General features: G+C 41.4%; 1 protein-coding gene across 1 annotated transcript in view; it reads left to right on the top strand.

Annotated features, from left to right (window-relative positions):
• F13a1 (coagulation factor XIII A1 chain) overlaps positions 1-15207 on the top strand; it is a 176694-nt gene that overhangs the window by 74152 nt on the left and 87335 nt on the right. Inside the window, 2 exon segments of the mRNA NM_021698.2 lie at positions 2065-2183; positions 5501-5608. Coding sequence (NP_067730.2) covers positions 2065-2183; positions 5501-5608 — 227 coding nt within the window.

Genomic DNA, 15207 nt, shown 5'->3' on the forward strand with positions numbered 1-15207 from the left:
TTATAAATAAGTAACAATTATCTTTGGAAGTATTTCTCCAATTTTTCACATGCTTTAAAGTTTGTAATATATGATACACAAAAGTTTTAAATGTACAATTAAATATAATATATTTCCTTTGTGTTTTTAAAATATTGCTTTGATTTACATAAAGATGTGTCAGGTAGAACTGAGTGTAATAGTGCATAGAGAGCTACAGAGCAGGAGGATCACAAGAGATGGGGTCTTTATGGTAAGAGAACAATCATGGAGTGTGTGTGTGTGTGTGTGTGTGTGTGTGGTGTGTGTACGAGAACGATGACAATGAGAAGCAAGAGGCAAAGACTGGGAAGAAAGGCTACAAGAAATTGCTGGAGACTACACGTAGGAATTCCTAAGGGTTTTATTGAAAAGTTCAGGAGAGGGTAGGATGGGGATCAAGTAGACCCTGTCAGACCCCACCGTGCTTGTTATTCCCCCATGATCCCATCAGTTGTCACGCAGACTCTGACTCTCCAAGACTAAGGGGTGTGGGAGGGGACACAAAGTGATAGAGGACTGGTGTTTTTCTCAGGCTACCAAGGATACTGATGTTGCTTGTCTTTCAGCCATTCTTGGAGGAATGATGGGTGTGACTTTGGTTGCTATGAGAATCACTGGAGGACGCTAAGAAACAAAACAAACTCCCCATGTCTGTATCTGATCCCACCCTGGGGTTCAGACTTAAATGATGCAAAGTACAGCATGGGTGTGTTAGCCAGTTTGCAGTGCAGAAACAAATTGCCCAAGACAAATCCATTTTTAAAAAAAAGGTTTATTATTGACTTATGGTTTGAGTTTTAGCCTGTGGTCACTTGGACCATTGCCTTCGGGCTGTGGTGAGGCAGAACACTGTGGCAAAAGTGTGTGATGAGGAACCTGTCCACAGCGGCCAGAAAATGAAGAAGAGAGAGAAAGGGACCAGGGTTCAAAACCCCATTCAAATGCACTCTCTCAGTGACCTCACTTCCTTCCTCAAGCCCCTGATGTATAAACACTCCACCATCTCCTGATATTGTCACAGGCCACAGGCTAAGCTGGTAATGCAAGGGTCTTTGGAGCACACTTAAAATCCAAGTCCTAACATCAAATAAGGAAGTATGTATGTATGTATGTATGTATGTATGTATGTATGTATATTTTGAGAATTTCATTGGTAAATCTCTCCAGGTGACTGTAATGTTTGGCCAGAGCTGAGCATTACTACACAAGACAGAGACTTCTTTAGTGGACCAGAGAATAAAGAGGACATAGCTTTAAGGGCTAATAGATAGACTGAAGAAGAACAGAAAGACACAATAGACCTTACCCTCAATCCGAGCCAGGATTGACCATGTTTGAGTTAATGCAAATTTACCTGAGTATTGTCTACACCTGAATGATCCTGCCACTGTGGAAGATGCTTTTCTAAGCCTGGGAATATATACCAGACAGATGGCTAAGTAGGCGGGAGCAAGGCCTTCTTGAGATTAGAGGCACTAGAAAGGCCTTGCAATGGTTGAAGCTAATCGAACAGGCTTGTTGGGCTCACACGCCTACCTATGCATCCACAAGGACTTTTCATTAAGAGATAACTAACTGCCTGCTTCCTCCTTCAAACCAGTGGACCACAGTGAGGGCTAGCAAATGACGCACGCTCCCACATGGCCCAGATTTATTTCAAACATCCCTTTCAGTTGATCTACTTTTAACTTCAGCAGGTTGGAAATTTGCCTGAGCACCACCACGGAATCTGATTGTGAGTCCACGGAGCACCAGCATCATAGAATGTTTAATGAGACATGTCAGTTTAATTGTGCTTCAAGACATCCAGAGCCGGAGTTTGTCAGCATTTTGCTGACAAATGTCCTCATTTACAGACTGATCTTTGGTACTGATTATGTTCTCCGTGGCTAAAAATATTGGGGAATGAGCTATGCTTTGAGAAACAGAATACTTATCTTTTCTCTGGGTAGATTGACTCTCAGCCTAGCAATGCTGCGAACTTGCAGGGGTTTGGAAACGGAGTGGTTGGTTAAAGGTCACTGTGTTCCCATCCTGATGCAGAAGACGCTGTGTATCTGGATGATGAGAAAGAAAGAGAAGAGTACGTCCTAAATGACATCGGAGTGATATTTCATGGGGACTTCAATGACATCAAGAGCAGAAGCTGGAGCTATGGCCAGGTGAGCCATTTAAAATTCGTCACTGTCAAGGACATTTTTCCTTAATATTTTTTGTCACATTTATTACTGCTGGGTGCCGTGCATCGATATTAGAAAAGCATAATTTCCTGCTTTTCAGGATCTGAGACTCCAAGACAGAGTGCACGGAAGTGGGAACTTAGAGAGACAACTGCATAATTTATCAGCTGGAGCCACCAATCTTCCTCTTATTACAAATGTCCCAGAGATCGGGAGACTATGGATAACACAGCAGTCACCGAGCTACACCCTGGCATCTTAGAAACCATGAAGTACCATTACTCAACCTGAAATAGGCTGAAAGTTGTTTTTTTTCTTTTTGCTTATAGAGATATTTTTAATGAAAAGAATATAGCAAAGGGTGTGCCAAATTTAAAGGAATACTTTCAAAAACAGTATCAGGGGCCAGTAATATGGCTCACCACAAAACAGTCTGAGTTTGGTACAGGACCCAAGGTAAAATGAAAAAACTGACACCCCCCAAATTTCCCTAAACCTACATGGGCACTCCCTACCCCTGCTCTCTCTGACATACACGCGCGCGCGCACACACACACACACACACACAGACACACACACACACGCACGCACACACCACTACATAAGCAAAAATGTAATGAAAGAAATTTTAAAAAGAGAAAAGCCATGTATATATTTTAAAGTATGAGTGAGTCTATTAACAACAGTTGCTAAGGAAAGAATATTCCAAGGATGTCTCACCTAGATTTCTTCAGAAAATATCCAGAGGTGGTTCCATCAGTTGCAATCTCAAATTACTATTTAGGGGCAAAAATAGATAACAGTAATTCCTTAAGATATTATAATTTGAACTATTTCAATTTAGTATTCTTGACACTGGTTAAGTGAAGTTTTGCCCTGTTTCTACAAATACATACATGTCCCATGATCTAGACACAGTAATTGGTTACCAACAGGAAAGGAATGAGTGTTTTATCCCTCAGAGGAGTCTGCTAGAAATGCCTAGAACTACGCATTGTTGCTCTGAGTGTCAGGGGAGAGATTTCTTGGTATCTGACTACAGCAGGTCCCATGATATTGTTGTGGCTCCTGATGTCCATATGGAATCTCCTTGTGTCTCTCACACAGTCTAACTGTCAGTCCCATCAGGAACTCTTTTTCCCATCCACAGTTTAGTGACTAGCTTCTCTTGGGCCTCTAAGTATTACATTGTGTATCCAGGCTTACCCATCTGCATCTCTGATGTCCTATCAAAATTATAGTCTGTGTTAGTTGATTTGTTTTTTAATTCATGTCTGGCCCTCTAATCACCATCCTACCTCTTCTAAGTGGCAAGCAACCTTTAATATTGATTGTCTGTTACCCTTGCCACCAGTCCCCATGACCTAGCCTTTAGGTGCTGCCTTTGTTTTCTGTTGCTATAAAAGAAAAACTGAGGCTGGATTCTTGATAAAGGAAAGGAGTTTATTTATCTCATTGATTTGGAAGCTGAACGTTTCAGATTGGGCAGTTCCATATGGTCAACCTCTGCAAAGATCCCCTTCATGTCAGTACAACTTCATGGAGAAAGAAAGAGGAAACTAAGAATGCATATAACAGGCTAGACCTATAGGCTAGCCTTGTTGTGTAACACCAGCTCTAGAGAGAAGCAGTTCACTCCTAGAGACTGCATCCATCCCTTCCCAAGGCAGTCAGTGCTCCTGTGACTTCAGTACCTAGCATCAACCACTCCTAAAGGGTCTATCAACTCAGTGGTACTCTCCTGAAGACCTGAAACATTTCCAAACTACACCAGGTGTGAGGCCATTGATGATCGTAATGTGATGCTGTATAGATAGCTAGTAAAGGGGGAAAGTCATCAAAAAAGAATCAAGAAGAATTAGGATGGCATCCCAGCACTGTCAGGTTATACTTGGCAAGCATGACTTTGAGTAAGCAAGGGCTCGGCATTGTACTCAGCAAGGCCATCAACTTAGATCATTCTGACAAAATAACAGAACAAATTCACTGTTTGCAGAGATGCAGGGAAACGAACTTCTCTGATGGTGCTATTATTAATGCTATGGTTACTGGCTAACACAACTGAAATAAGCTGTTTGGTAAGACCTAAAATAATGGGATATATATATATATATATATATATATATATATATATATATATATATATACATATACATATACATATATATATATGAAAGTAATTATTTGTATGCCTAAATCACATATTGTTTTGTATGTACCAACTCTCTAGGATACACCATATTCAGCTCTCTAGGTAGATTTGATAAGCAATTACATAGTAACTAGCCATTAAGATTGTAGTTTGTGTCCCAATAATTGGATGGATAATATCCAACATTTCTACATTGAAAGGAATCTTCTACTATATTTATAGTACAGTGGATCTAAAATGTCCTCATGCAGTCATTTTAATTTTTTAAAATTTGACCTTTATTCTGTTTTAAGAAAATTCTAGAAGTACTTGTGAGGAGAGTCTGTTTCCAAGAAAATTGAACTAGCTCCTAGCCCCACCCTTACCTCCACCCTCCACCATGTCTTAAAATACTGCTCTAAAATGCTTGCCCTTCCAGGCTCTAGAAATCACCTTCTCTCAAAGCAGGGTATCAAAGACTTTCACTACATGAGGTCTCCTCCTGCTTTACATTCAAGAAAAACAGCTGGTGCGCCTTCCTGTGACACACCTGACAGTCATTTACAGTCTTTTATTTTTTTAAATTGAGAATAGATTTTTTTTCATGTGATATATTCTGGTTGTGGTTTCCTCTCTCCCAATCTTCCCGGATCCTCCCCTCCTCCTCACCCACCCAAATCCACGTCCTTTCTTACAGTCTCTCATTAGGAAACAGACAGCCATCTTATAATAATAATAATAATAATAATAATAATAATAATAATAATAGTAAAAGAGAAAATAGAAACTAGTTGCTTTTGAGGTTCTACGACTTCCAAGTGACTTTGAGAAATCACTGTGCTCTGGGACATCTATCTGTCGGAAGGATCTTAATGAACTTCTATAGTGTCCTAAAACCTCTTGAATCAGTATGTGGTTCTTTAGTACATTGGCCCTCCATTGGTTCTGTTCAGATTTCCGGCTTCCTTTATGGTTCTTCTTTACTGAAAGGTTAAAAAGAAGAAGAAGGATGCATTCTTTCCTTTTCTTCAGTAGTTCATGCTAGAGGTTACAGGCGGTCCCTTCACATTTGTAAGCAGTAGTCTGTGGCCATATCTTATTTTTGCATGTGGCCCATCTTGTCTGGTTGAGTGGAGATTCAGTCGTCTCATCGTTATCGCCCAAACAGTTTGAAGATGGCATCCTGGACGCTTGCTTGTATGTGATGGACAAAGCTGAGATGGACCTTTCTGGCAGAGGGAACCCCATCAAAGTCAGCCGAGTTGGATCAGCAATGGTAAGTGGCCCATGACTAAATCTCGTGTGGGGGCCATTGGTGTCAGAATAGAAGTTAGTTCATAGAACAATGTTGGAATAAACGGTGACTTAACGTTCATGCATTAGGCTTGAGTTCAGGGTGCCTGGTTGTTCTTGAATTCTCTTTCTTTTCCATATGCTACAAAATCAAAATTTTCACTCAAAGCTGCATGTGTCTCTGCTTCACATGAGACAATAGATATCATTAAACAACTAAATACTTATCTTTTTATCATATTTTATATATATATATATACATATATATATGTGTGTGTATGTGTATATGTGTGGGTTCGTGTGTGTGTCAGTTCTTCTCTTCCATACCATGTGTCCAGGGTATGAACTCAAGTTGTCAGGCTTGGTGCCAGGTGCCTTTACCCACTGAGCCATCTTGCCAGTCCCTGAGCAGCTAAGAATCTCTTGTCTGGGGATTAAGAAATGACCATGACAAAAAATGCTAATGACTGTAATCAAATGATCAGTCAGTCAAACATAGAAAAATACAGACCGATAGCTAAGACATGACTTTTCTTCATGTTTGCACTTGTGGAAACAATAAGGAAATAAATGGCTAGGGCTGGAGAGATGACTCAGCATAGAGTATGTACAGAGGAATGGAGTTCAATTTCCAGCACTCACATCAGGGAGCCTACAAGTGGCTAACTTGAGCTCTAGGGAATCTGATGCCCTCTCCCAGCCCCCAAGGGCACCTACTCATGTGTACAGCACCCCTAACACACATAGACAAATAATAAAAATGGATCTTTTATAAAGAAATAAATACTCAGTGAAATCCTAGTTTCTTTGCAATGGGACCACACTGCTGAGCTTGACCTCTTATGAAGTGCGTGCTGGTTCACCCCAGAAATATTCTAAGATAAGTGAATGGCTGTTTTCACAGGCAAGAAAACAAGATGGTGGATGCTTGCCGGTGATAAAGCTTTTGCCAGAACCTAGGTCCACCAACTCCATCTGTGAATGCATTCTCCCTTTCACACAATTCACTGTAGGGGATCCCAAAACATCGACAAGAATGCAGCAGTCCCCTGACAGAACAGTGAAAGCGGAGTTAGAAGCCCATGGCTAGGAAGGGTAGGACCAGGATAGGAAATTAACTAAAGGACTACCTGGTCCTAAGCTGTTCTGTATCCCTAGCACTCAGACAATCACTGGTGCATAAATGAGTGTCCCATCTGGTCCAGTTGCAGTAGGTCACATTTATTTCATAGGAAGATTAAATGTAGAACATGGTTATACTGCCAATGCCCTTACATCTTAAAAACAAATCCTCCCTGGAGGAATTTTATCTTCTTTTTTTTGTGTGCATCTTTTGAGCCAAATAAAATCAGTTTTGTTGACACATAATTACAAGGCCAGGGAAGATATAACGTGTATATTCTGACTAGGTGCTAAAAATAGTGATTCTGATTTTATTAAGAACTAAGTTACATGGAAATTTAAGATGTGCTGGATCTTACAAAATGAAAACAAAACCCTCACATCTGAAGACGGCTTGGGGCTGGAGGCACAGCCCTGTGGTACAAGCTTAGAGGGGCTCCTAAACGTGTGTCAAGCCTGAGGGAGGGGTGCTCAAGCACTAACCCCAAAATAATAAACATGTCTATTTAAATACATAAAATAAATAAGCAGTTGTGCTATCTGCTGTTGTTTGTATGGCATGATGAAAAGAGGATTGGTCCTAAAGCCTTTGTAGAGCATCCTTGTACGATACATACTGGACCAGCATCTGTTCATTGTGTTTTCTAGATGGAAAAGGAGCCACCCTTCTTTTTTTCCTTAGTTTCTAATTCTTTTGAATTCCCCTTAGAAGCAACCATGACATGTTGCAGTGAAGAGAGAAGCAATATGGAGGAGTGATGAGATGTGAACTGTCTCCCTCTTAAGCATTCTAAAATGACACAGTCTTCAACCTGACCTTACACACTCTTTGTGTGTACTTCCGCCAAATGTGGAGCTCGCAGGCCAAACCAAAGCAGCCTAGAAGGAAAGCAAATGGAGACAATCTAACCCACACTGTCTGTGGCTGACTCTGACCAGGCATAACACCAATTTAAATTGCCTCAAAATGTCATTCGCTCTAGAGAGCCTCTATCTAAAGTTCGAATTTGGAAAATGATCTTCGTGGTTACACAGCCTGAACAGGAGAGATAAAAATCTGCATAGAGAATAGTGTGGTTGGGGTTTGGTTTGATTTCTGGAAGGGATGACCTTAAGTGTTAAAGGACAGAGGTACAGCTCTGGGCAATTTGGAGTGATATCTCCACTTCCCCTTAGTTCCCCATGCCACTATTCACAGTACAGAAAGCTCGATAGTTGGAAAAATCTCTTCACCTCTGTTATCCCCTTTAATCCTCAGAATAGCTTTTGTGAGTCTTTCCAAAATCCGTTCAGCTGCGGTGATTTTTTTTAAAGCTAAAACACTGCACCTCCAAAACTGTCTGAGATGGTGATACATAGAAAAAAAACTATTTTCTGATCATATGGACAGACCCTATATGATCACTGGAAACACACAGTGGAATTTCAGCATCAAGTTAAGTAAAGAACAAAGGTGTGTGTGAAGGGGGCAGACCTTCCAATTTCCCTGTTAAAGATTTACCCTTAAAAAATGTGAAAAGATTCATTTGGAAACTGCGGCAAGAACAGATTTGAAGCTGGATGAATCCGGTCACAATCAGACTTCACGGTTAGATGGCCATGTTGTTTTTCTGAGCTGGCCTCATGCCCCGGGTTGTTTCTATGTCTATTTCAAATACATCTCATCCCTGCCGCTAAACAGGTGTGCTAGGACAGAGGTGCATGAGACCTGTAAACTTTTCTGGAGGACCACACAGACCATGCATGGATTCCAAGAGGTGCATGTGACTTGCAACCCCTTCCAGAGAGCTGTAGAGTCCAGGCATGGATTCCAGGAGGTGCATATGGTCTACAGACCCTTCCAGAGGACCACAGAGTCCACACATAGATTCCAGTAGATGCATGTGGCCTGCAAACCCTTCCAGAGGACCACACAGACTATGCATAAAAATTCCAGTTTATCCACAATGGAGTCGTTGCAGGCAGAACTTTCCTGATGCAGCTGTTCCCAGAGGCCATGGGGGAGGAGCAGCCCAGCTCTGTCTGGGCATCTGAAGAAAGTACAGTAAGCATACATATAGCACAGGAGTAATGACTGGAGCCCCAAAGACGAACTGGCTTTCTGTGGTCATGGCAGATAGGTTGGCAAGGAGATTGCAGGAAACTGGCTATGTGTGAGGCTAGAGGAACACAGATGATAACAGGTTTTCAAATGACAAATAATACGAGCTTGACTCTCAAGTGTACAACTTTCAGATAAATACAATCTTTGTAGTACAGTCTATCTATCCTCGGAGGGCTGCTGTGCTGATGGTGTGTGTAGTAAGTTGTTCAACAGCATCCCTGAGCCTCTACTCAAAAATTTCATGAACAGGCCATTGAAACATTGAAGAATGTCTCCAGATATGGCCAAACGTTCCTTGGTGTATAAATCCCCCTAACAAAGATGGACTTTGTGCTCGGTTTCCCTACCTATAGAATGGAGGCAACACCTTCTTCGTGCCTGCCTGGTAGTCTTCATTCAAGTCTGTTTTTCCTGCTTTGCTGAAGAGACCAGCGAGGTTGTTTTGTACAAAAGGGCCTGTAGTTGTGTCAGGAGATGGAGCCCTGGCTCTGCTTCTGCTGTTAGCCATGTGAATCAGGGAAGAGCACTTAATTCCAGGACATGCTTCTTCCTTTTTTCGAATGAAGCTTTTTCTCTTTAGCCAAACACCTGAAATTCCCATTCGTCTTAGTAAGGGTTGCTGTGAAGCGGTCCCATGACCGTGGCAAGTCTTATGAAGGAAAAGATTTAATTAAAGCTGGCGCACAGTTTCAGAGGTTCAGTCCATTATCATCATAGCAGGGAACATGGCAGCATCTAGACAGACATTGTGCTGGAGGAGCTGAGTGTTTTACATTCTGATATGAAAGCAGCCAGGAGAAAACTATCTTCTACCCTGGGTGGAGCTAAGCATAAGACCTCAAAGCCTATTCCTACAGTGACTCACTTTCTCCAACAAGGCCACCTCTACTTCAACAACGCTACATCTCCCAATAGTGTAATTCCCGTGGGCTAAGCATATTCAAACAACCAAACACTGTTAGCAAGATCTGTTTTGTTCTTCAAATGAACACTTTCTTCTTCATTCTTTTATATATTCAGTGTCTGCCCCTGTTATTTTTGTTTGCTATTGTTTCCCTTTGATAAGAACATGGGGAGAATTGATAAGCATCTGGAAGTCAGGAGGCATTGACCTCTCTCAAGGGAAAGAACAACCTAAACTCCTATAATCTTGCTGCCTGGGGACTAGGCTTGAAATGTTATGGGCTCACACGGATGAAGTTTTATTTAGAATCACCTAAATATTGAATGCTACATTTTACTAATGTTATATTATAGATTCATTTAAGAGAGAAAAGGGGGAAAACAGGAAATTAGACAAAGAAATTTGTTCCAAGTTATAGTTCCTCCCTTTAAAAAGCCATTGTGCACCTTGTTTCTGGTGTGACAGTTCCCTCCAAGAGACTTGATAGGAAAAGTTAAGGATGTGCTGTGCCATATGAAAACATATTGTAATGAAGCATCTGGATATGAGCTCTGAGACTCCAAGGGACATAAGCTCTGAGACCCCCAGAAGACATGGATTCTACAACTCCAGAGGTCTCTGAGACCTCAGAGGACATGGTCTCTGAGACCTACCCATAAAACCATCTGTGCTATGATGGGTTGTAAAAAGAACAGAGCAGTCCTGGGATGAGGGGACCACTGTGACAATAACTTGTCCTTACTGCTGGTGTTTGCCTGTCAAGCCTGCTTCTAATCCATGACTGATTGGGCTCTGGCACCTTCCCTAGAGGATGCAGCTACTGCTGCTGCAGTGGCCTCTTTTATTGCAGATACCTGCCTGCTTAGTCACTATTCAAGCCCTAAATGCCCTGCCCACATGCATATTGTCTTTGTCTATAGAAGATCTACATCAAAATCAGCTCACAGGGCCTAGAAGACTCGGCAGAGGTCTTTGAGATAAGAAAACAGAAGCCTTTGGAAATGATGTCATTCATTCAAGGTCATATGGGAAATAAGTGGCTGAACTGGAACCAGGCACTGTCCTTTCTCTTCAAACCATATTGCTTCAGAGCATCTCTGCCAACATATTATTGCCAATAGAACAATTACTGTATTGAGTTATGTGGCTGTCACCTAGAAAAGAATAGGTCCCTAAGAATAGGTGGATTTCAAAAGGAGGGATAAGTGAAGAAAGTCACGAGTCAGAAGATCTGAGTCTCGGAGTCAGTGGGAAAGAGCTCTAAAAGAGGATTAGATGCCAAATGTGCTATGGTTCTAGGACCATGATAATGATGATGACAACAATGGTGTTGGTACTATAGTGGCAATGATAGCAAGTATGAGCTTAGTGTAACAGTAGTGGTAACCATGGTGGTGGTGCTGATGATAATTATGGTGATATCATAGTGATAGTGCTTACGGTAATAGCAACAATAATGTTAAGGATGATTGTGCTGAGGATGGGAATGGTAGTGATGGTGGTGTTGGTGGAGGTGATGATGATGTAATGGTGGGAGTGGTAGTGCTCATGGTAATGAGGATGATAGGTAAGGGGATGTAAGGAGAATTATGGTGAAGATGAGGGTTGTGGTGGTATGGATGTGCTGATGGTAGTGATTGTGGCAATAGTGACAGTAGTAATGAGTGTCATTGTGGGGAGGGTGGGAGCAGTGGTGGGAATGGTGATGTTACTGACACTGGTAAAACCTCAATCTCTACTCATTCATTCAACAAGTATCTGGGCATTGGGGAACGATGGTAGACCAAACAGAGATTTTGCCCCCAGAGAGCTTATAATGTCATGGAAAAGACAAAGAAATGGAAGGTCCAATGCAACACAGAGGATTTTCTGATGGAAATAAGCAAAGGATCATATGGGAGCAACAACAACAAAACCTCTTCAGTTTAACTGCACACTTGTCTGGGTTTATATGGAGTATGGAGCTGTTGGATCAACGGGTAGTGGGAGAGCTGGACAAGTAGCCCTGCTGTTACTCACACAAAGCCTTTATCCACAGTGAGTCTTGTATGCAGATAACTGATTGCCAAGTAAACTGGAGGGAAAGGTAGTGGGAGAGGGGCACTGAAATACACACCTCCGGGACCGCTTACGTTGCTAGTCAGACAACATTAGGTTGCCCAACTAACAGTTGTCCCATGGTGTCTCAACATTTATAGTCCTTTGATCGGGGTCCCTATATTTTGATTCGATTGTGTTTATTTTTTAAAGCTAAATTGATGGGAAATTTGGGACGATGAAAAAGAAGAAACAAACATCAATAAAGTTCCATAGTTTGAATTCCAGTGCTTGACACCTCTGTCGGTCCAGCCTGCCCAGCCTCCCTTGAGGTGTGCACATTTATTTTTAACCGCAGCCTTTTGCTAATATCGAGCTACGATGCCATCATTAATCCCCATTAATGCCTTGCTCTGACTATGCCTTTAGGGAATTAGCTGAAGATTGAACTTTTTCTACCAATCGATGGGCTGGGTAGTCTTTAGTGCTATTTAAAAAAAAAGTTGGAACTACAGCTAGTAAATCAAACTGACCATGCTGCAGGGAGATCTCAGGTTCCTCAGACCTTTGAGAAAACAGCATTGTGGCTTCTGATCCTCAAGCCCACAGCCACTGTCAAGATCAACTGAAAATAAAACTCCTCACCTGGTCCATCTTTCTCTCCCTTTACTTTTCAATTGTTAGAATATTTTTCTATCTTCGGTAAAGACACAATTCCATCATCACTACTTTGCTATGTTGCCAAGCAACTCCACAGGGGATAGTGTTTTGTTTTGTGTTTGTCTTTCTTCCTTTCTTTCGGTTGGTTACCTGTCCATCTTGAGTTTGTATGTTGAACAAACATTTTATATTTTCATGCAATGAGCCTCAATTAAAAATATTCAGATTACATTTTAAGATCTGCTCAAAGTAAGGATTTCACACCTGCCCATTCCAAATAAACTCTAAAGTAAGGAACTGATGCACAAGATCCATTCTCTGGTCATATAACCAGCCATGGTATAGCCTCTAACATTTGGAGATTTGAAGTTTGAATTTTTAGGTTTGAAATTTTAGTTTTGTACAAGGAAAGACCCACATTTCTCTTTGGTCTGTAAAGCATACAAAACCCCTTTCTTAGACTGTGGAGAAAGACCGTGTTCATTGTCCTCCACCTTTCACCACGAAAGAGCTTTTTTACATCTCCTTGTGTATTCCTTATTTCTTTCTTTTTTTTTTTTGGTTCTTTTTTTTGGAGCTGGGGACCGAACCCAGGGCCTTGCGCTTGCTAGGCAAGCGCTCTACCACTGAGCTAAATCCCCAACCCCAATGTATTCCTTATTTCTTAAACATGCATTTACCAAAATGCATGATTAAGTAAAAATGACTATTTTACCCATTCCTGTGCCTCATTTATATAATTGCTGGTCGGTATTCCTGATGGTAGTGGAGGAAATTACTAGTAGATTATCGATGCATACACAAGGATGTGAGTCCATGCCACCTGTGAGAAGGGGGAGATAAAGCTTCCATTGGTATGTTGTAAGAATCATGTCTCCATCATTTGCAAACTCCCAGTCTCTTGGCCATTGCTAGATAAAGGTTCCTAGAAGATAAGACCCTGTCCAAAGTTCTCTGCCTTCAACTGTCAGCTTTTATTGCCATTGCTAGAATCTACCTCCAAGGTTCATGCACATGCATATCAGAAAAGCCATTCCTCATTTGGAAATGCTTAGAAATTGCAGGCTCACTGATAGTTTCTGAATGCCCACGGTGAGGGCACAACCAATTCAGTAGGCATACCCATGAGACACATTTTAGAGAACCTACTAATTGACATTAATGAAGAACTGTAGAGCAATCCAACATGGTGAGATTCTAAATTAGAATGAAAGCTGAAGTCAAAGCTTTCCTAAAGGTAAAAGGCACCAGTGGATCCAGAATGACAAGGGAAATTTGGGTGATCCAGTGACATCAGGACAAATCCATACCCAACAAAACACCACGGGTGTCTCATCGCCAGAGATTTTCAATTCTATCAGAAAGCAGTAGAAAAAGTGGAATTGTATCTAGAAGAAGTTATTTACATAACCACCTGTAAGAAAACATGTCTATTCCTTAAATAACCAATGTGCAGATTAAAAGGGGTAGGGGTATCTGGAAGTCAGTTGACCCTATCCAAGGTCACAGCACTGGAGATGGACCTCTGGCTGCCTGACCCCACGGATGCAAACAGGATGTTATACCTCCCTAGATGCATCCTCATCCTGTCCTCTGTCTATATAGCATTTGTGATCCTTGGGAGGAAAGATATAATTTCTGTCACCGGCTCCTTCTGAGTCAGTTCAGGTGGGGGCAAGGAGGGACGGTGAACTGTTCAGACTTCATTTTTTTCCCTCGTGGTAAAAGGCAGCAATGTAATGAAGTTTCCATTTGTGGGCAAACAGCTTGGCTTCTCAATTATCAAGGTTACATTTCTTATGCCTGTTTGTCCCATATTTTTGGAGAAAAACAGACATTTATTACAAGCTATCTCTCCAATGTGATAATCATAGTCAATCTAAATGTCTGCTTCCCTCGAATTGCTTCCTGGAATGAGTTTCAACACGGTATCTATTTTGTAATCACACAGGCTATTTCTGAAGCACGGGCGCTTGCTTTTCAGCACTCCCTCCAAGCTGTGCAGATGGGGCTGTTCTCATCTCCTGGGACCAACATCCCCAGGACAGATGGCTACAGTGGAGCATAGCCTAGGGGTCTCTTGGGAGACACTTTCTGCCTTCTTTATTTTCTTCTCATCCTCTTCCCTTTTTGTCTCCTATCTCCCCCTTTCGTTTGAATATTTTTGACAACTTAGTCTACACCCATGGTTCTCAACCTGTGAGTTGCAACCCCTTTGGGAATTGCAAACTGGATATTTACATTATGATTCATAGCAGGAGCAAAAACTACATTTATGAAGTAGCAATGAAATAATTTGATGGCTGTGGGCAATAACAACATGAGGAACTGTACTAAAAGATCACGGAATTAGGAAGGTTGAGAAGCACTGCTCTATAACAACCAGCTCCATAGCACATAGTAGGAGTACACTGATGGAAAAGAAGACACTGAGAAGCTAGAACTCAGTTTCCATTTTTATCCTCATTAAGTTATTTCACGCATGGTTAGTAACGAACAGTGTAGCCAAACCACAGTCCTCAGTTACTAACACAAGAACTAGTAATTTCCTGTAGTAATATAATGATTACTATGAAGAGTAAATCTAAGTACTTACCCTTGTCAGAGTGTACACACAAATAACACACACACACACACACACACACAATAGCACAATAGCAGTTATGTCAGTTAAGTCTTTCATTATAGGGTTGTATAAGTTAGGGTTAGTTATAAGATATTTTTAGATTAAATAATTATATATGGTATAAAGCAT

The sequence above is a fragment of the Rattus norvegicus genome, chromosome 17 (assembly GCF_021556685.1).
Source record: "Rattus norvegicus strain SHRSP/BbbUtx chromosome 17, alternate assembly SHRSP_T2T, whole genome shotgun sequence".
NCBI classification, from domain to species: Eukaryota; Metazoa; Chordata; class Mammalia; order Rodentia; family Muridae; genus Rattus; species Rattus norvegicus.